Here is a 21,065-nt window from a genome sequence, read left to right on the forward strand (position 1 = left end):
GACCTGGTGGCTTAGTATGCTCTTTGTTTTTTAGGTCCTATACAATGTTGGATAGTGGGCCATTCCTATATATATTGGGCCCGGAAGGCAGCGGCGGTGATGGATGAAGGTGCTCAGTTGAAGTTTCAGGAGGAGGCAGTGTTTTTGCGATGGCTGGGGGTTAGAGGACTAAGGTGGGACCAAGTTCTTAGGAAGGTGGTAGACCATGCTAGGTTGTTCCAGCCCCCAGATATTTTGGTCACCCACGCTGGGGGCAATGATTTGGGTTTTTTGTCCCAAAAAGACTTGGTGGATAAGATTAGGAAGGATTTGGGGAGATTGAGGGAATTATTCCCTTGGCTAATAATTGTTTGGTCGGATATTGAACCCCGATCGGCGTGGCGGGCGGCATGGGATTTCAGGAAGTTGGAGTCCTCTAGAAAAAAGATTAACAGGACGATCACCAGTTTTGTGGGCAGAATGGGAGGATTTGGCATTCGCCACGTAGAATTTGAGGGGGAGACAGGTCGTTGTTTTTTCTTGAAGGATGGGGTACACCTCAACGAAGTGGGCTTGCACCTCTTTAATTTTAACATCAAAGAAGGGGTGCAAAAGGCCTTAGCCCGGGTGGGGGTGGCTCGTCAGGGATGAGCTGTGCCGGGGGTGCTTGTCTTTTCAGTAGGTTAGGTAAATGGGTACCTCCCTAAAGAGGCGGGAGAGAGTTGGGGGAGATGTACCTGGTGATATGCCAGTGGAAGGTACAGCTCTGTGGGCAAGCAACCCAGGTTATGGGGTTTATTGTGTAAATGAGTTAAAGTATTTGTTTAATATGTTATATTTTTATAAAAGATTTAATAAATGCGGGCTACGGCCTTTACACCCACTTGTGTGTTTAGTATCATTTAAGCGGAACGTATGCATAGTATGGGGTCACTGTGTTTATTTAAATCACTGTATGTATATAGTGTAAATGTATTATTATTCTGTTGTCTGTCATATCTCTGTGTTTATTTATACCACTATATGTATATAATGTAAATGTATTATTATTCTGTTGTCTGTCATATCTCTGTGTTTATTTATACCTCTATATGTATATAGTGTAAATGTATTATTATTCTGTTGTCTGTCATATCTCTGTGTTTATTTCTACCTCTATATGTATATAGTGTAACTGTATTATTATTCTGTTGTCTGTCATATCTCTGTGTTTATTTATACCTCTATATGTATATAGTGTAAATGTATTATTATTCTGTTGTCTGTCATATCTCTGTGTTTATTTATACCTCTATATGTATATAGTGTAACTGTATTATTATTCTGTTGTCTGTCATATCTCTATGTTTATTTATACCTCTATATGTATATAGTGTAAATGTATTATTAGTCTGTTGTCTGTCATATCTCTGTGTTTATTTATACCTCTATATGTATATAGTGTAACTGTATTATTATTCTGTTGGCTGTCATATCTCTGTGTTTATTTATACCTCTATATGTATATAGTGTAAATGTATTATTAGTCTGTTGTCTGTCATATATCTGTGTTTATTTATACCACTGTATGTATATATTATAAATGTATTATTATTCTGTTGTCTGTCATATCTCTGTGTTTATTTATACCTCTATATGTATATAGTGTAACTGTATTATTATTCTGTTGTCTGTCATATCTCTGTGCTTATTTATACCTCTATATGTATATAGTGTAACTGTATTATTATTCTGTTGTCTGTCATATCTCTGTGTTTATTTATACCTCTATATGTATATAGTGTAAATGTATTATTAGTCTGTTGTCTGTCATATCTCTGTGTTTATTTATACCTCTATATGTATATAGTGTAAATGTATTATTATTCTGTTGTCTGTCATATCTCTGTGTTTATTTATACCTCTATATGTATATAGTGTAAATGTATTATTGTTCTGTTGTCTGTTATATCTCTGTGTTTATTTATACCACTATATGTATATAGTGTAACTGTATTATTATTCTGTTGTCTGTCATATCTCTGTGTTTATTTATACCTCTATATGTATATAGTGTAACTGTATTATTATTCTGTTGTCTGTCATATCTCTGTGTTTATTTATACCACTATTTGTATATAGTGTAAATGTATTATTATTCTGTTGTCTGTCATATCTCTGTGTTTATTTATACCACTATATGTATATAGTGTAAATGTATTATTAGTCTGTTGTCTGTCACATCTGTGTTTATTTATACCTCTATATGTATATAGTGTAAATGTATTATTAGTCTGTTGTCTGTCATATCTCTGTATTTATTTATACCTCTATATATATATATAGTGTAAATGTATTATTAGTCTGTTGTCTGTCATTAAGGGATTAAATGCTTACCGGATCCTTCTTCACAGAGGAGAGGATTTAACATAACTTAATTAAATAACTATGTACATGAGAATGTAGTGCGAAATAACCACAGACAAACTTTTTATGGGAAAAATTTTGTGACCGTCACAGGCCATAAAATTTTATTAACCTAACAAACTAGATAGAACTGATAGAACTGAAAATATATATGGCGGCATAGAGATCAGCTACCCAGAACAGCAGGAGATCACCGGCCCAACGGGAACAGCAGCAGAGGGGTCTCTGCCCTAAGGAGATGACGCTGAGGGGTTGCAGAGATCACGTGACCATCCCTCAAAAGGGAGGAAGGAGGGTTACCGTCACGTGCACGTGAGGGCCTACCCTCCTCCCCGGAAGTCTGGCCATCACTCACCCCTAGCGACCTTCTCCTGCGCAACCGGACCGAGGATCTCCCGCCGCCAGGGTGAAAGAAGATCTTCCACCTAGATAAGGATTCCCTGTTACCAAGCCGTGTAAACCGCATAACAGGGAGAGGAGATCCATATCCTACAGTAATGGCTTATTGGGCCTAGGGTGAGTAGCCATAGCCCTGCCATTAAGGTGCCGTCGAAAATACAACATCATTAAAACATTACAAAAGGGGAAGGGAGGGAGGGAAAAAACTGCTTCAGCCAGGATCCGGAGAAGAAGAGGAAGTTGCAAGGGAGAACTTGGCTTATCTACTGGTAAGGAGGGGCCTACCCTAAATTGCAACAATGTTGCACCCAGCACCTTCCCTCTCTCTTCTAACCCACTCTCCTACAGCCTTAACCCTTAGACTGCTCCAGGCTTATACTAAGCCCTACACTGCATTAAGGGATTAAATGCTTACCGGATCCTTCTTCACAGAGGAGAGGATTTAACATAACTTAATTAAATAACTATGTACATGAGAATGTAGTGCGAAATAACCACAGACAAACTTTTTATGGGAAAAATTTTGTGACCGTCACAGGCCATAAAATTTTATTAACCTAACAAACTAGATAGAACTGATAGAACTGAAAATATATATGGCGGCATAGAGATCAGCTACCCAGAACAGCAGGAGATCACCGGCCCAACGGGAACAGCAGCAGAGGGGTCTCTGCCCTAAGGAGATGACGCTGAGGGGTTGCAGAGATCACGTGACCATCCCTCAAAAGGGAGGAAGGAGGGTTACCGTCACGTGCACGTGAGGGCCTACCCTCCTCCCCGGAAGTCTGGCCATCACTCACCCCTAGCGACCTTCTCCTGCGCAACCGGACCGAGGATCTCCCGCCACAAGGAAGCATTTTAATGGTACCCTTGCCGCCAACCCACAACCCGATTTACAGGAGGGGTAACAGAGCTCTCTGAATGTCCCCTATGAATAAATCCAGCCCCACATCAGAAAGGTGAACTTTATCCCTTCTATATAGCTCGGTTCTATCAGCCGAAATGGCTTCGTGCCGTACCACGAAGCCACCTGACCCAGTGACGGTTTTCGCTACAGACGCATTGATCTTCTTCCTAACCCGGTATGCCGCCGTATGGGCCGACATATGCCTCCAGTGGAGACGGGGTATTATATGGGACCACCCTATCATGACCCCCGGGATGCGTACTCTTAGCCACCCAATGTCTGCCTGCATAACCTTAATCAACTGTAAAACTGGTACGGCCCCCACATCGTTACCCCCTAGGTGAAGAATAATAATGTGAGGCTTCCCCCAGCGTACCAGGGCCTCAGATATGGTTCCTGCTAATTGGGGCCAGCACATCCCCCTATCACCCAACCACCTAACGGATGCCTTGTTGGTAGGGAGACCTAGGGATTGGCCAAATGGGAGGGACGCACAGCGTAGGGAGGCCCAGTGGACAAAGGAGTGGCCCACAATCCAGATTCGCTTCACCCCGGGGGTAGTGCCTGTGGAGACAAACATTTTAGTATCCTGAATTAACATCTAAACATTAAACAATTGGACGGACATAGGTTCTGAAACAATTGGACCGCCAACGCCCAATACGTTTTATGTCCTCGCACGAGGAGCCCGCTTGCGCAGCGTTAGTCGCGGCCCCTATGCGAAAGGAGTGCGGGGCCAGTCTGCTAGCGTCCAGCCCCGCCTGGACTGCCGCCAATTTTAGGACCCTACCGAACTGAAATTTGGAAAGGGATCTGCCGTCCGCATGGACCAGGAATTGCCCCGGGCCAGGCGGCCTTTGAGCCAGGTAAAGATTAACGCAGTTAACCGGGCAGCATGCGCTGTTCACCTGAGGGTGAACGGGGATCCAGGTTCCCTTACCCTCCTGATCTGTCTTTGATCGCGGCAGAAAAAGAAGTAAGGAATCAGGGGCAGCTCTAACATGTTGCAATTGTATACCTGCCCCAGACGCCTGCTTGGAGGGTGCTACTACCTCACTAACTCTAAGAGCGGCGGCAAAGGCCAGATTAAACGCAGTTTTGAAGAGTAGGGCTTCAAAATCTGATCTACAGACCACGTCGAGCGCCAAGAGCAAACGCTCCAGGCGGTCGCGGGTGATGGGTTCGCGCGTGTCTATTTTCCGCTGCTGCGATCTGCCCCAACCCTTGATCACCTGCCTAATAAAAAAGGAATTGGTTGGGTCAGGAATGGCTAATGCCCTATAGAAAAATGAGAGGGCGGCCAATTTGGATTGTATTGCCCCCTGACGGGCCCCAGAGGCATGCAAACTCACCAGCCAATCATGTAAGTTGTCCCTAGACCCCTGAGCAGCGTCGGCTCCCCTGGACGCACAGAAATTGTCCCATTCAGACCACATGCGGGCATAGGCGTGCCAAGTGGATGGTGCTAAGGAGGAGCGGACCAACGGCAGTAAGGCTATCCAGGAAGGACGAGCTGCCAAAGGAAATCAGGACAGCGTAAGCCCACGGCTGCAGCTGTGGGGGCTAACTTGCGAAATGTCGCCCATTCGAATCGTGACAGGGCGTCAGCTACAACATTGTCAACGCCCGGGACATGACGGGCCTGGAACTGGATGTTAAGGTCCAGACAGCGCAGCACCAGGTGGCGCAGCAAGGTAATGACCTTTGCTGAGGTGGCTGACAAGTTATTGATCGCAAAGACCACACTGATGTTGTCTGTCCAGAACACAACAGTCCCGTTCGACAACTTCCCACCCCACAGCTCGACCACCAAGACCACGGGGAATAGCTCCAGGAGAGTCAGGTTTCGAGTAAGGCCTGCCGGGGCCCAGGACTCCGGCCAGGGCTCCGCGCTCCACTCTCCCTGGAAATAGGCCCCGTAACCGTGCGATCCAGCTGCGTCAGTGAAAAGGTGCAGTAACTGGCTAGACATGGGAGGGGTACGCCAGACCCGAATCCCGTTAAATCGCGTGAGAAACTGTTCCCAGACTACCAGGTCAGCCAGCAATTCACTCCCTAGGGTTATCTTTGATTTCGGGTTTGACCTACCACTAAGCTGTCTTTCCAGTCTACGGTTAAAAACCCGACCCATGGGGATAACTCTGCAAGCGAAATTAAGCAAACCTAACAGGGATTGTAACTGTTTCAGGGAAATAACTGCATTAGAGACTGCCGCTCTGACCGCCTCAAGCATGCCCTGAACTTTATCAGGTGGCAACCTACAGAGCCGAGCCTGGGTGTCGATTTCGATTCCCAGGAAAACTAAACAGGACGCGGGGCCTTGCGTTTTGTCCTCTGCTAGGGGCACCCCGAAATGTCTCATGACGCTGCGCATGATGTTCATTGTGGATAAACAATCATCGGAGCCTGCTCTCCCTACAATGAGAAAATCGTCCAGGTAGTGTGCTATGGGATCGCTGCCCACTTCTGAAGCTACGACCCAATGAAGGAAACTACTGAACGCTTCAAACAAGGCGCATGACAAAGAGCAGCCCATGGGCAGGCAGCGATCCACGTAGTACACACCTGCAAACTTACAACCCATTAGATGGAAAACTGAGGGGTGGAGTGGAAGAAGCCTAAATGCCGACTCAATGTCTAGTTTCGCCAATAGAGCACCATGACCCGCCCTCCTGACCAGGTCTAGTGCGCTATCAAAGGATTGATAGCGCACCGAGCTGAGTTGGGGGTCAATGGCATCATTGACTGAGCTACCTTTTGGGTACGACAGGTGCTGAATGAGGCGAAACTTCCCTGGCTCTTTCTTGGGAACCACCCCCAACGGGGAAATGACCAAATCAGGTAAAGGTGGGGCAGCAAAGGGGCCCGCCATTCGCCCTAAAGTCACTTCTTTATTAATTTTATCCCTCACTACTTGGGGGTGTTGGTATGCTGAAATAAGGTTCCTATTAAATCTCTTACCCTTGATTTGCCTAAATGTGGGGATATGAAAACCAAATGAAAAACCCTCCCATAACATACGTGCCGCCGCCTGGTCTGGGTAAGCCCACAACCATGGTGCCATGGCATGTACATTAATTGGCGTTTCCGCCTTTCTGGCCCAAGTTTGCTGAAGGGGGCTTATTGGTCTGGTCCCTTCGCTTGATGCAGTCACTGCCAGGGTGTGGACCAGAGCAGTACCTGCAGACATGTCTGAAGGTGCATGCGCTACCCTTGTCGCATTTTTTGTCCTGGAAGGGCCAGCAGGTTCCCCCCCGTTTCCTGCTTCTGGTATTGCGAAAGGACTGCTGCGCTGATTGCTGAGTTGAAGTTACAGCAGCGGGTGCACCCCCTTTTGGGTCCATTCGCTGCCACAACTGGTTATCAGTAGAGTCAAAAGTCAGGGAAGGATTTCCTGCCATTTTCCTCCTGAACTCAGCATCATATTCCCTCCACACACCTTCACTGTGATTACGCTGAATCCAGTGAATAGTGTCCGTGTATTTTAGGATAGGCAAACTCTGGGAGGGGTACTTTTCGATATAACAGGAGGAAAAAACCCTGAAGCACTGGAGCCACTCATCAAAAGTGTCTGGGCGTTTACATTTTTTAGGCCCTGTTCCCTCAGCGCTCCTCTCTCTCTGCCTATACGCCTCCACCGAAAGGTCAAATATATTAACATATTTTCCACGGTGGATTCTACTGACCACCTTTTTGCGCAGGTGTCTATGCAATGAGTATATTTTTCCTGGGCTTGCGTCCCCGTAAAGGGCTGCTCGCCTTTCGGAGATGGCCCTGGTAGGGAGAGGTTCAGCTGGCACCTCTGTAGATGGGTTTTGCGGGGCGGTGTTACTGGCGCTGTCCTGCTTAGTATCTGGCTTGACCCCCCTCTTTAAAATTTTCTTAATCATTCTAAACATTTTCTTCTGACCTGCCCCTTGTAAACCCAAGGAAGAGTCAGTCTCAGACCCTGAGTCAGAAGAGGATGAGTCAGAGGAAGAATGGTCATTGTGTGTAAATAAAGCATTCTCACCGTGACTAATGGCAGGAGGTCCCTGACCCATGCTGGAAACGGGCTGGCCTGCTGGCTGGTTTTGGAGGGCGAGTCCTGAAGACCCTTGCTGTGCAGTGGAAGTGGTGGCTGCTGCTCCTGCTGTAATGCTGCCTGTTACTCCTGCATCCGCCCCACTCATGACTGTGGCAGTGTTGGTCCGTGTTTTTGCTGCACTTTGTGATCCAATTGCCCCCTGCAAAAGAGAAAGAATTTGGCGAGCACTTTGCCCAATGGATGTGTCTGGATTATCAGTAGCAAGGGGTGGATGAGCTATATGAAGTGGTGTATGAAATCCCTGACTCACTGACTGTCCATTCGCAGATGTCTGAGCATTCACACCCTGCTGGTCTACAATAGGGTTATGGCATGCCTGGCTTATTGATTGTGCATGGTTTAATGAGTGTGCATGAGCGCCCTGCGTGGCTGCAATGGGGGAGTGGATACCCTGATCAAGGGGTTGTACTCCTTGTATGCCTAACATAATGGGATGTTGTAGCTGGCTTAAAGATTGCACATTCGCATTATGTATGCCAACCAGGGGTGTATTATATCCCTGAGGAGCTGCTTGTACGTTCACACCATTCAAAGCCGCATTCACACCAATGGGGGATGGTAAATGATGAGACGGTAAATGATGCTCAATGTTTTGATTAACATGCATACTTTGAACATTGCCTTGATTCACATGCAGGCTATTATTAGACACAATATCATGCGGCTGAGCGGCCGCTTGCACTAAACCACTATCAGCCCTGTGTGGGTTAATAATATCGGGTGCGGCCTGCTGAACGGCATTTGCGTTATCTCCCATTTGTATAAACTGTAATGGCCTCATTGCCCTGGAAGGGTTAACTCTGCGTGTCCCCCTACCCCTATCACTGGCTATCTGCCTGGTACTACCTCTTATGATGGAGCGACCCCTTTGATGCCCCTGAGGATTAACGTTCAAATGTGCCGTTCGCTTGCGCAGTTTGCTTGCGCTGCTAATGCCCCTCCGACCCCCCACTGATAACCCGCCAACGGCCAAGGACGGCTCTCGGTGCTCACCTGCAAGTGGCGTTGCCCCGGGAGCCGATGTCCTTGCGACCGCGCGGGAATCTGCCAAGCCGGAAGTGCCGATGTCCGCTTCCGGTGACGTCACTAACATGGCGTTGACACCGGAAGTCGGACCCGGACCACGCGGCTGGCGAAGGAGATCGCTAGGCCCCGGGGGGAGCAGCATAGGCCCTGGGATGGCATGGGCCTCGGGTATGGTGCGACCAGGGGCAAGTCCGGGTGTTGAGGGCTGAGGGGCCGTTACAGGGGCCATGTTCTGGCCGGGCTGGGGACCGCGTGTTGCCACGTGTGGTGCCTCAATGAGAGGTGTGAAAGGGCGATGCCTGCTGGGGGTAGTTAAAGCAGGATCCGGATCCTGACTAGAAGGATCAGGAGGGAAAACAGCTGGTGTCACACTGGGCCCTGGGGAGGCTGCAGCCATAGCGGATATTATGTTTTTCAATAGGTCAGAAACTGCTGACATAGCAGCAGGGGGTACAGCACTTAGAAATGAGGCCTGTACACTATCAAGGGGTAAATTAGCCTGCTGGGTCTGCAATGCTTGAGGTCTGGGGGATTCCTGAGCTAACTCAATATCAATAGGTCCCTGCTCTTCCACATTATGAACCTGGGCTGACACAACAGTAGTATATTGAGTTGGGGGAATGATATCTAAATCATCCTCAGAAATAGATTGAACACTTATCTTTATTTTTTCTTTTGCAGGTGCAGGAGGTTCCTGTTCCGACTGGTAACGTCTGGGAGGCAGAGTAGAACGCCTGGAACGATGCATAGCTGCACTGGTGATGACAGAACTGCTAAGAAAAAACTGCTTCAGCCAGGATCCGGAGAAGAAGAGGAAGTTGCAAGGGAGAACTTGGCTTATCTACTGGTAAGGAGGGGCCTACCCTAAATTGCAACAATGTTGCACCCAGCACCTTCCCTCTCTCTTCTAACCCACTCTCCTACAGCCTTAACCCTTAGACTGCTCCAGGCTTATACTAAGCCCTACACTGCATATCTCTGTGTTTATTTATACCTCTATATGTATATAGTGTAAATGTATTATTAGTCTGTTGTCTGTCATATCATTGTGTTTATTTATACCACTATATGTATATAGTGTAACTGTATTATTATTCTGTTGTCTGTCATATCTCTGTGTTTATTTATACCTCTATATGTACATAGTGTAAATGTATTATTATTCTGTTGTCTGTCATATCTCTGTGTTTATTTATACCTCTATATGTATATAGTGTAAATGTATTATTATTTTGTTATCTGTCATATCTCTGTGTTTATTTATACCACTATATGTATATAATGTAAATGTATTATTATTCTGTTGTTTGTCATATCTCTGTTTATTTATACCACTATATGTATATAAAGGGCAGCCCGGGGGACGAATGGACAGAGGGCTGTTTGACCCCCACTTTATGGGAGCGTTGGTAGGCTCCGCTGTGGGGGTGGAGGATGATGGGAGGAGTTAAATACTCCTCCCTGGCTGAAGAGCGGCAGTTGCAGGGTAAGGAGCAGCACGGAAGGGGGGAGTTTTCTTACCTGAAGTTTTTCTTACCTGATGGAAGGTCTGCTGTCAGAGTTGCTGGCGGTCGCCAGGCAGAATGGTGAAGAGTGGATCCGGGAGCGGCTGATCGGAGGTGCGTGGCGGTCGGTGTTCCAGGCGAGGAGACGGCGGTGAGCAGGACCAGAGGACGGCCAGCCAGGAGGTCGCGGCCACCGGAGCGACTAAGTCCGGATCTTGACGGTGCCAGGTCCAGGAGAAGTAGCGCGGGGCCTGGGAAGCCGGGGGAAGCAGCTGGAAGGCTGGATGGCGGTCAAGGACGTCGAGCAGGAGCTGGGGCCGAGTCGCGGCCTAGCACAGTGCCGGTTGCTGACGTCATGGTCGGCCGGCGTCAGGAGGAACCGGGCGCTGGAAGAGGCAGGAGGAGATCGTTGAGTTGCAAGACCGGCAGCGTGGAAGAAGGTAAGTGGGGCTGCAATGAGGAGCTATAAAAAAGGAAAAATACAAGAAAAGAAGAGTGGAGGGCTCTGGCTAAGGGGGGGGGGAGCCGGGATAAGGCTCGGGGATATGGGGAACGAGCGGGTAAGGATGGGTGTGAAATAAGATAAAGAGGGGATTCTTGCTGAGGGGGGGGGGAGCCGGGATAAGGCTCAGGGATATGGGGAACGAGTGGGGAAGAGTGAGGGGATTAACGGTGGAGCCAGGATAAGGCTCAAAAGGGGGAAGCGGGAGAGATCGGGGGGTATGAACATGTATGGGGGGGGCAAAGGCCCGTGAGTGGGCTGCTCAGTGGAGGGCAGGAGAAGATTAGGGAATGACAGACAGGGAGGCCGGGATGGCCAGAACACAGTGTTAGGATTAGGTTAGGCGGGGGTGTTCCCGGGGATAAGGCCGCAGGGCAGAAAATGGGTACGGGAGGCAGAAGTGGGCTGCAGGGCAGAAAATTGCTAGGGAGGCGGAAAGGACAGGTGGGCATGTTTGGCTAGGCAGGGGTGGGAAAAATGTAAAAAAAAAAAAAGAAAAGTGAGTGAGGGAGGTAATGAGGGAGTGAGTTTGGAGGTTGACAGGTTAAGGGGGCCATGTGGTTAAGGGGGGCCACGTATAGGGGGGCAGGGAGTGGTACAAAAAAAAAAGTGGGGTCTACTATTGGTGTTTAGAGGGCTGGTAGTGAGTCCTACACAGGACTGGTTAGGTTTTTCCCAGGGGGGGTCTGTTGAGTGGTAGGGAGCAGCCCACGCAGGAATAAAGTGGGTCAGCTGCTACAGCTTAGGGGGAGGCCACACCGGTTATGGGGTGGGTGTTGGTGGAAACAGGGGGTTGGTGGGAGGGGGGAGGTCTGTGGGGTGTTACTGGACGGGGGAGAGGTAAGGGGATATACATTTTTTCTGATTTTTCAGGGCCCGCTGCGGTGGACAGAAGGGGTGTGGAGGCTGCGGAAGCCAGGAGGAGAGAAAATAGGGAACAGCAGGAGGAGGTTACGGATCCACCACTGGAGTTGGAGGCCAGTGGCAATTTTGAGGAGGAGGATCCATTGGAGGGAACGTCGTCGGGAACAGTGACGGCTGGCCAGGTAGGGGGTATGGCAACCCTGGTGCAGCTTCTTCAACTCTTGTCTCCCCAACGGAGTGCAGAAGGGGTGGGTCAGGGGGAAGGGGGTCGGGGGGCAGGAGGGGAGAGAGGGGGGGAAGGGGGTGTATTGACTATGTCTTCTTCACAGTCTGTAGGTGCTGGAGGTAGGAGGGAGAGGGGCTCATCGCCCGCTGTCAGGGCAGCAGGGTCCGGCGGTCGCCGGAGATCGAGATCACCGATACGGCGGCCTCAGGGTGGAGGCAGGCCCGCATCGCCACCCCGAGCACGAGTGGAAAGAGATCGGGAAAGGAGCAGGTACGGCAGGGGGCATTCTCCTGCCAGGCGAGATGGAGTAGGAAGGAGGCTGGACATCAGCAGAGGTCAGGAAAGTGAAGGGAGAGAGCAGAGGAGAGACCAAGGGTCGGGTCAAGTACAGATGCCGTTGACGGTGCAGCAGCCTACAGGTGAGGTGACGGCTGATGGTGCGCCAGGAGTGAATGTGGTGGGGAGGGGAGAGAGAGAAACGCTAGTGGCAGGCTTGAAGGGGCTGTTGGCGGTGCTGGAGAAGCTTAGTGGGGCGGGGGGTCCCGGGAGCATCGGCGTGGGTGGCCCCGGGTACGGGGACGTTGGGAGTAGTAGCGCAGAATAGCGGAGTCACGGGAGTTGGAGTGTCACCCATAGCGGTAAGGGAAGTGGTTAGGGTGCCGGAAGGGGTGCTCAGGAGGCCTTGCATATGCTCGGTGGGCCAGTTAGGTATTCATCTAACGAGTGAGTTGAGGGAAAAGATAGGGAAGAGGGAATTTGTGGAGATATTCTCCCTGTTGCCCTTGGAGCATGTGTTAGAGGTGAAGGAGGATGAGAAGGAGAAGGGTAAAAAGGAAGAGGAGGAGAGAAAGAAAAGGTGGAGGAAGTTACCCAAGACATTTGCGAACTGGTCCCGGGCTTTTCGGATATTAGCTAGCGTGTTTTGTGAGAAGTTTCCTGAGCAAGGGGCATCTCTTTTTTTTGCTATTATGAGGAGATATCTAGCGCCTTTGGGACATATGGTGGGATGGCCTGGTGGAAGTATGATGAGGGGTTTAGGCAGCGGATGGCAGTCCGACCAGAGATGCGTTGGGACGATAGGGATATGGGAATATGGTTAGAGATGATGGCCCCGTTGCGGGGGACCCATTCCTTTCGGAGTTACGGACAGGCTGGGAACAGTGCTGGAGCCAGCACGGGAACTGGGACAGCCATATGCAAGGGACTGTGCTTCCAATTCAATGAAGGACAGTGTAGGTTTGGATCCTCATGCAAATACAAGCACGAGTGTTCGGTGTGCGGAGGGATCCATTCTGGGGCAAAATGCTTCCGGAAGGGCAGAATGGGGACCCGGCCAGGAGAAGTGGGTTTACCGGGCGCGGACGCCGGTGAGAGTAAGAAAGATGGTCCCGTGGCTCGAGGCGTACGCCCGTGAGCGGGGGCATGCAGGTGATGCGGAGTTGCTCCTAATGGGGTTTAGTTCGGGGTTTTTGATCCCGTTTAGGGAGCAAAAGGGGTTGTCCTTCGCAGGGAATTTGAAATCAGCAAGGGAATTTCCGGAGGTGTTGAGGGAGAAGCTGGGGAGAGAGGTCCAGCTGGGGAGGATGGCGGGCCCATTCCAGGTCCCGCCATTCCCGGAGCTAAGGGTGTCCCCGTTAGGAGTGGTGCCGAAAAAGGCCTTGGGTCAATTCCGGATGATACACCACTTGTCTCACCCGCGGGGTGTATCAGTGAATGATGGCATCGATCCTGAGCTGGTATCGGTGAAGTATGCATCGTTTGATAAGGCGATCTCGGTGGTGAGGGCGGCAGGGCGGGTTGCCCTGTTGGCAACAAATTCCTGTTCATATTTTGAAAGGTTCAGCTCATTCGTGGAGTGGGTGGTGAAGAGGAGGTCTGGGAAGGTATCAGTAGTGCATTACCTAGATGATTTCCTCTTTGTGGGCCCGGCAGGGTCAGGGGTATGCGAGCTGCTGGTGAAGGTTTTTGGGGAGGTTGCACGGGAATTTGGAATTCCCGTGGCAGCTGAGAAATCAGAGGGCCCGGCCACAGTCCTGAGTTTTTTGGGGATCGAGGTGGATTCGGTCAGGATGGAATGCAGGCTCCCGGAGGACAAAATCCGGGATCTGTGGGAGGTGATTGACAGGGTCCTGAGCAGCAGAAAAGTCTTACTCAAAGAAGTACAATCGCTGTTGGGTAAGTTAAATTTCGCTGGGCGAATTATACCCATTGGGCGTATCTTCTGTCGCAGATTGTCCCTGGCGACTGTTGGAGTGACCAATCCGAAATTTCACATACGTCTATCTTCGGATGTGAAGGAGGATTTGAAGATTTTGAAAATCTTTTTGGAAGACTTTAATGGTAACTTGTTAATTCAGGAGACCGGTTGGTCGGATGACCAATTGTGTTTATTCACAGATGCGTCAGGTGCCCATGGTTTTGGGGCATTTCTGAATGGCAAATGGTGCACGGGGGCTTGGCCAGAGGTGTGGGTTGAATGGGGACTGACAAAAAATTTGACTTTTTGTAGCTGTTCCCATTGGTGGTTGCTTTGAGGATCTGGCCAGAGCATCTCAGGGACAAGAGGGTTTGTTTTCATTCCGACAATTTAGGAGTAGTGTGGGCAATTAAGCGCCTGACGGCGAATTCCCCAGCAGTGATCCGTTTACTAAGGGCATTTGTGTTGGAATGCTTGCGGTGTAATGTGTCATGGAGGGCGGTGCATGTCCCAGGGCGCCTTAATGTAATTGCTGACTCTTTATCCCGGTTTCAGTGGGATCGATACCGAGAGGCGGCCCCCGGGGCAGATGCGGAAAGCAGGGAATGCCCGGAGGATCTGTGGCAACTTGGTTACCAAGAGCGTTGAGTCTGGTACAAGGGGCGTTAGCTCCTAGCACATGGAGGGCTTACGTCCGAGTGTGGAAAATGTGGAGGAATAGGGTGGAACAGGAAGACCGACAAGGAGTCAGGGAGGAGTGGGTGAGAACGCTGGTGGAGTGGATAAGGAGTTGGGGGAGAGAAGGGCTGTCACCCTCAGAGATCCGGAGGAGGATGGCGGCCTTGGCCTTTCTGTTTAAAATGTTGGGGCAGGTAGATTTGACTAAGGTCTTTGTGGTGCGGATGGCGGTGAAAGGTTTATGTAGAAGGAGGGTGCGGGCAGATGGGAGGCGCCCGCTGACATTTGCCATATTGGAAGGGGTGGTTGAGAGGCTAAGGGGCATTTGTTCCTCGCGTTACGAAGAAAAGTTATTTAGAGTGGCTTGCGTGCTGGCTTTTTTCGGAGCATTTAGGGTGTCGGAGCTGATGGGGAGGAATCGGCGGGATTTAGAGGGCCTGGCTAGGCAGGATATGGTGTTGAAAGAAAGGTCGGTGGAGCTCTGGGTGAGGAGATCCAAAACGGATCAGGAAGGGAAAGGTGCCATTGTAGTATTGCGGGAGATTGGGGGCTGTTGCTGCCCGGTTGGTTCGGTCCGAGAATTTTTGGAGGTATCACGAAATGCATCAGGGCCGTTGTTGATGCATGGGGACGGGACTCCCTTATCTAGATATCAGTTTGTGGCTGTCGTGCGAAAGGCATTAGTGGCGATAGGGATGAAAGGGGAGGATTTTGGTTCCCATTTGTTTCGGATCGGGGCGGCAATGGAGGCAGCGACTTTGGGTTTGGATGCGGGGGGGATCAGAAAGATTGGCAGATGGAGGTCTGAAAGATTTAAGGGGTACGTGAGACAGGAGCTGGTGTTGCAACCGGGGGGGTATTGATGAGTGGAAATATTTTCTTCGTTGACAGGGCCGGTGACCTGCTGGATCTTAGGACTCTCCTATGTTTTTTGGGCGAGGAAGGTGGCAGCTGTTAAAGATAATGGGTTGCAGTTGGAGTTTTCCAGGGAACAGGTGCAAGTAAGGTGGTTAGGGGTCTGAGGTATGAAGGGGCTCAGGTGGTTGGGAAGGTGTCTGAGTATGCTAAGATGTTTAACCCCCCACAAGTGTTGGTCATCCATGCGGGTGGGAACGACCTAGGGTACATGTCCCAGAAGGATTTGCTTGTGGAAATGAAGAACGGGATTGATAGGTTGCTGGCATTGTTCCCGGGATTGATCTTGGTGTGGTCTGAGATTGAGAGCAGGCTGGTGTGGCGTTCCGCTTGGGATGCTAAGAAGTTGGAAGTCAGTGGGTATGTGAGAAAGCTGGGAGGTGTGAGCCTTAGACATGTGGAGTTTGAAGGGGAGTCAGGCAGGTGTTTCTACTTGAGAGATGGTGTTCACCTGAATGAAGTTGGTTTGCACCTATTCAATTTCACTATTAAGGAGGGGATTGAAAAGGCCTTAGCCCTGTGTGGCGGTACTCGCTGATGGCGAGTGGTGGCGGGGTGCTTGCTGTGATCTATTGAGGCTTACGCCTGATGGATAGTGGCTGGTACTTCTGTCGGTAACAGAAAGTGGAAAGTGATGGTGGACGCCCCGCCCCTGAAAGGGGGTGGGGGCTTATGGAGAGATTAAAAGCAAGCACTGGGTGAATTGTTAAAAATGAGAGGTTTATAATGTTGATAAAGTTTAACTTGTTGTTATTGGTTTAATAAACAGGCTGCGGCCTTTTCTTCCCCATAAATGGTGGTCTTGTTTTTATTGAGGAAGGATGGAGTGAACTCAGAAATGGGGGGTCAAGGGCAGCCCGGGGGACGAATGGACAGAGGGCTGTTTGACCCCCACTTTATGGGAGTGTTGGTAGGCTCCGCTGTGGGGGTGGAGGATGATGGGAGGAGTTAAATACTCCTCCCCGGCTGAAGTGCGGCAGTTGCAGAGTAAGGAGCAGCACGGAAGGGGGAAGTTTTCCGGCCCTCCCACCCTAAAATAGTGGCTAGGATGGTGATTGTCGCAGCTATGGCGGGGTGCTTGCTGTGATCTATTGAGGCTTACGCCTGATGGATAGTGGCTGGTACTTCTGTCGGTAACAGAAAGTGAAAAGTGATGGTGGACTCCCCGCCCCTGAAAGGAGGTGGGGGCTTATGGAGAGTTTAAAAGCAAGCACTGGGTGAATTGTTAAAAATGAGAGGTTTATAATGTTGATAAAGTTTAACTTGTTGTTATTGGTTTAATAAACAGGCTGCTGCCTTTTCTTCCCCATAAATGGTGGTCTTGTTTTTATTGAGGAAGGATGGAGTGAACTCAGAAATGGGGGGTCATGTAAATGTATTATTATTCTGTTGTCTGTCATATCTCTGTGTTTATTTATACCTCTATATGTATATAGTGTAACTGTATTATTATTCTGTTGTCTGTCATATCTGTGTTTATTTATACCTCTATATGTATATAGTGTAACTGTATTATTATTCTGTTGTCTGTCATATCTCTGTGTTTATTTATACCTCTATATGTATATAGTGTAAATGTATTATTAGTCTGTTGTGTGTCATATCTCTGTATTTGTTTATACCTCTATATGTATATAGTATAACTGTATTATTATTCTGTTGTCTGACATATCTCTGTGTTTATTTATACCTCTATATGTATATAATGTAAATGTATTATTATTCTGTTGTCTGTCATATCTCTGTGTTTATTTATACCTCTATATGTATAAAGTGTAAATGTATTATTAGTCTGTTGTCTGTCATATCTCTGTGTTTATTTATACCTCTATATGTATATAGTGTAAATGTATTATTAGTCTGTTGTCTGTCATATCTCTGTGTTTATTTATACCTCTATATATACATAGTGTAACTGTATTATTAGTCTGTCTGTCATATCTCTGTGTTTATTTATACCTCTATATGTATATAGTGTAAATGTATTATTATTCTGTTGTCTGTCATATCTCTGTGTTTATTTATACCTCTATATGTATATAGTGTAAATGTATTATTATTCTGTTGTCTGTCATATCTCTGTTTATTTATACCTCTATATGTATATAGTGTAAATGTATTATTAGTCTGTTGTCTGTCATATCTCTGTGTTTATTTATACCTCTATATGTATATAGTGTAAATGTATTATTAGTCTGTTGTCTGTCATATCTCTGTGTTTATTTATACCTCTATATGTATATAGTGTAAATGTATTATTAGTCTGTTGTCTGTCATATCTCTGTGTTTATTTATACCTCTATATGTATATAGTGTAAATGTATTATTATTCTGTTGTCTGTCATATCTCTGTGTTTATTTATACCTCTATATGTATATAGTGTAAATGTATTATTATTCTGTAGTCTGTCATATCTCTGTGTTTATTTACACCTCTATATGTATATAGTGTAAATGTATTATTCTGTTGTCTGTCATATCTCTGTGTTTATTTATACCACTATATGTATATAGTGTAAATGTATTATTAGTCTGTTGTCTGTCATATCTTTGTGTTTATTTATACCTCTATATGTATATAGTGTAAATGTATTATTATTCTGTTGTCTGTCATATCTCTATGTTTATTTATACCTCTATATGTATATAGTGTAACTGTATTATTAGTCTGTTATCTGTCATATGTCTGTGTTTATTTATACCACTATATGTATATAGTGTAACTGTATTATTAGTCTGTTATCTGTCATATATCTGTGTTTATTTATACCTCTATATGTATATAGTGTAAATGTATTATTATTCTGTTGTCTGTCATATCTCTGTGTTTATTTATACCTCTATATGTATATAGTGTAAATGTATTATTAGTCTGTTGTCTGTCATATCTCTATGTTTATTTATACCACTATATGTATATAATGTAAATGTATTATTATTCTGTTGTCTGTCATATCTCTGTGTTTATTTATACCTCTATATGTATATAGTGTAAATGTATTATTATTCTGTTGTCTGTCATATCTCTGTGTTTATTTATACCTCTATATGTATATAGTGTAAATGTATTATTATTCTGTTGTCTGTCATATCTCTGTGTTTATTTATACCTCTATATGTATATAGTGTAAATGTATTATTATTGTGTTGTCTGTCATATCTCTGTGTTTTATTTATACCTCTATATGTATATAGTGTAAATGTATTATTATTCTGTTGTCTGTCATATCTCTGTGTTTATTTATACCTCTATATGTATATATGGTAAATGTATTATTATTATGTTGCCTGTCATATCTCTGTGTTTATTTATACCTCTATATGTATATAGTGTAAATGTATTATTAGTCTGTTGTCTGTCATATCTCTGTGTTTATTTATACCTCTATATGTATATAGTGTAACTGTATTATTATTCTGTTGTCTGTCATACCTCTGTGTTTATTTATACCTCTATATGTATATAGTGTAAATGTATTATTATTCTGTTGTCTGTCATATCTCTGTGTTTATTTATACCTCTATATGTATATAGTGTAAATTTATTATTATTCTGTTGTCTGTCATATCTCTGTGTTTATTTATACATCTATATGTATATAGTGTAAATGTATTATTAGTCTGTTGTCTGTCATATCTCTGTGTTTATTTATACCTCTATATGTATATAGTGTAAATGTATTATTAGTCTGTTGTCTGTCATATCTCTGTGTTTATTTATACCTCTATATGTATATAGTGTAAATGTATTATTAGTCTGTTGTCTGTCATATCTCTGTGTATATTTATACCTCTATATGTATATAGTGTAAATGTATTATTATTCTGTTGTCTGTCATATCTCTGTGTTTATTTATACCTCTATATGTATATAGTGTAAATGTATTATTATTCTGTTGTCTGTCATATCTCTGTGTTTATTTATACCTCTATATGTATATAGTGTAAATGTATTATTATTCTGTTGTCTGTCATATCTGTGTTTATTTATACCTCTATATGTATATAGTGTAAATGTATTATTATTCTGTTGTCTGTCATATCTCTGTGTTTATTTATACCTCTATATGTATATAGTGTAAATGTATTATTATTCTGTTGTCTGTCATATCTCTGTGTTTATTTATACCACTATATGTATATAGTGTAAATGTATTATTAGTCTGTTGTCTGTCATATCTCTATGTTTATTTATACCACTATATGTATATAGTGTAAAAGTATTATTATTCTGTTGTCTGTCATATTTCTGTGTTTATTTATACCTCTATATGTATATAGTGTAAATGTATTATTATTCTGTCTGTCATATCTCTGTGTTTATTTATACCTCTATATGTGTATAGTGTAACTGTATTATTAGTCTGTAATCTGTCATATGTCTGTGTTTATTTATACCACTATATGTATATAGTGTAAATGTATTATTATTCTGTTGTCTGTCATATCTCTGTGTTTATTTATACCTCTATATGTATATAGTGTAAATGTATTATTATTCTGTTGTCTGTCATATCTCTGTGTTTATTTATACCTCTATATGTATATAGTGTAAATGTATTATTAGTCTGTTGTCTGTCATATATCTGTGTTTATTTATACCACTATATGTATATAGTGTAAATGTATTATTAGTCTGTTGTCTGTCATATCTCTGTGTTTATTTATACCTCTATATGTATATAGTGTAAATGTATTATTATTATGTTGTCTGTCATATCTATGTGTTTATTTATACCTCTATATGTATATAGTGTAAATGTATTATTAGTCTGTTGTCTGTCATATCTCTGTGTTTATTTATACCTCTATATGTATATAGTGTAACTGTATTATTAGTCTGTTATCTGTCATATGTCTGTGTTTATTTATACCACTATATGTATATAGTGTAAATGTATTATTATTCTGTTGTCTGTCATATCTCTGTGTTTATTTATACTGCTATATGTATATAGTGTAAATGTATTATTATTCTGTTGTCTGTCATATCTCTGTGTTTATTTATACCTCTATATGTATATAGTGTAAATGTATTATTATTCTGTTGTCTGTCATATCTCTGTGTTTATTTATACCTCTATATGTATATAGTGTAAATGTATTATTAGTCTGTTGTCTGTCATATCTCTGTGTTTATTTATACCTCTATATGTATATAGTGTAAATGTATTATTAGTCTGTTGTCTGTCATATCTCTGTGTTTATTTATACCTCTATATGTATATAGTGTAAATGTATTATTATTCTGTTGTCTGTCATATCTCTGTGTTTATTTAAACCTCTATATGTATATAGTGTAAATGTATTATTATTCTATTGTCTGTCATATTTCTGTTTTTATTTATACCTCTATATGTATATAGTGTAAATG

The 21,065-nt window shown here is 45.1% G+C and overlaps 1 protein-coding gene across 2 annotated transcripts; it reads right to left on the bottom strand.

Annotated features, from left to right (window-relative positions):
- Positions 1-2,446: 2,446 nt before the first annotated feature.
- Positions 2,447-9,737, bottom strand: LOC128635664 (mucin-17-like). 2 transcript variants are annotated; one of them, XM_053688769.1, is made up of 3 exons: positions 7,704-9,737; positions 5,044-5,204; positions 4,108-4,255 (listed from the first exon to the last, which is right to left on the bottom strand). In XM_053688769.1, the coding sequence occupies exons 1-3, from the start codon at positions 9,550-9,552 to the stop codon at positions 4,238-4,240; spliced, it is 2,028 nt and encodes a 675-aa protein (XP_053544744.1). In that variant the 5' UTR covers positions 9,553-9,737; the 3' UTR covers positions 4,108-4,237. The 2 variants fall into 2 exon arrangements, with proteins under 2 accessions (XP_053544743.1, XP_053544744.1); XM_053688768.1 differs by lacking the exon at positions 5,044-5,204 and having other exon boundaries at positions 2,447-4,255.
- Positions 9,738-21,065: the final 11,328 nt, after the last annotated feature.

This window comes from Bombina bombina, chromosome 7, assembly GCF_027579735.1.
Source record: "Bombina bombina isolate aBomBom1 chromosome 7, aBomBom1.pri, whole genome shotgun sequence".
Taxonomy (NCBI): Eukaryota; Metazoa; Chordata; class Amphibia; order Anura; family Bombinatoridae; genus Bombina; species Bombina bombina.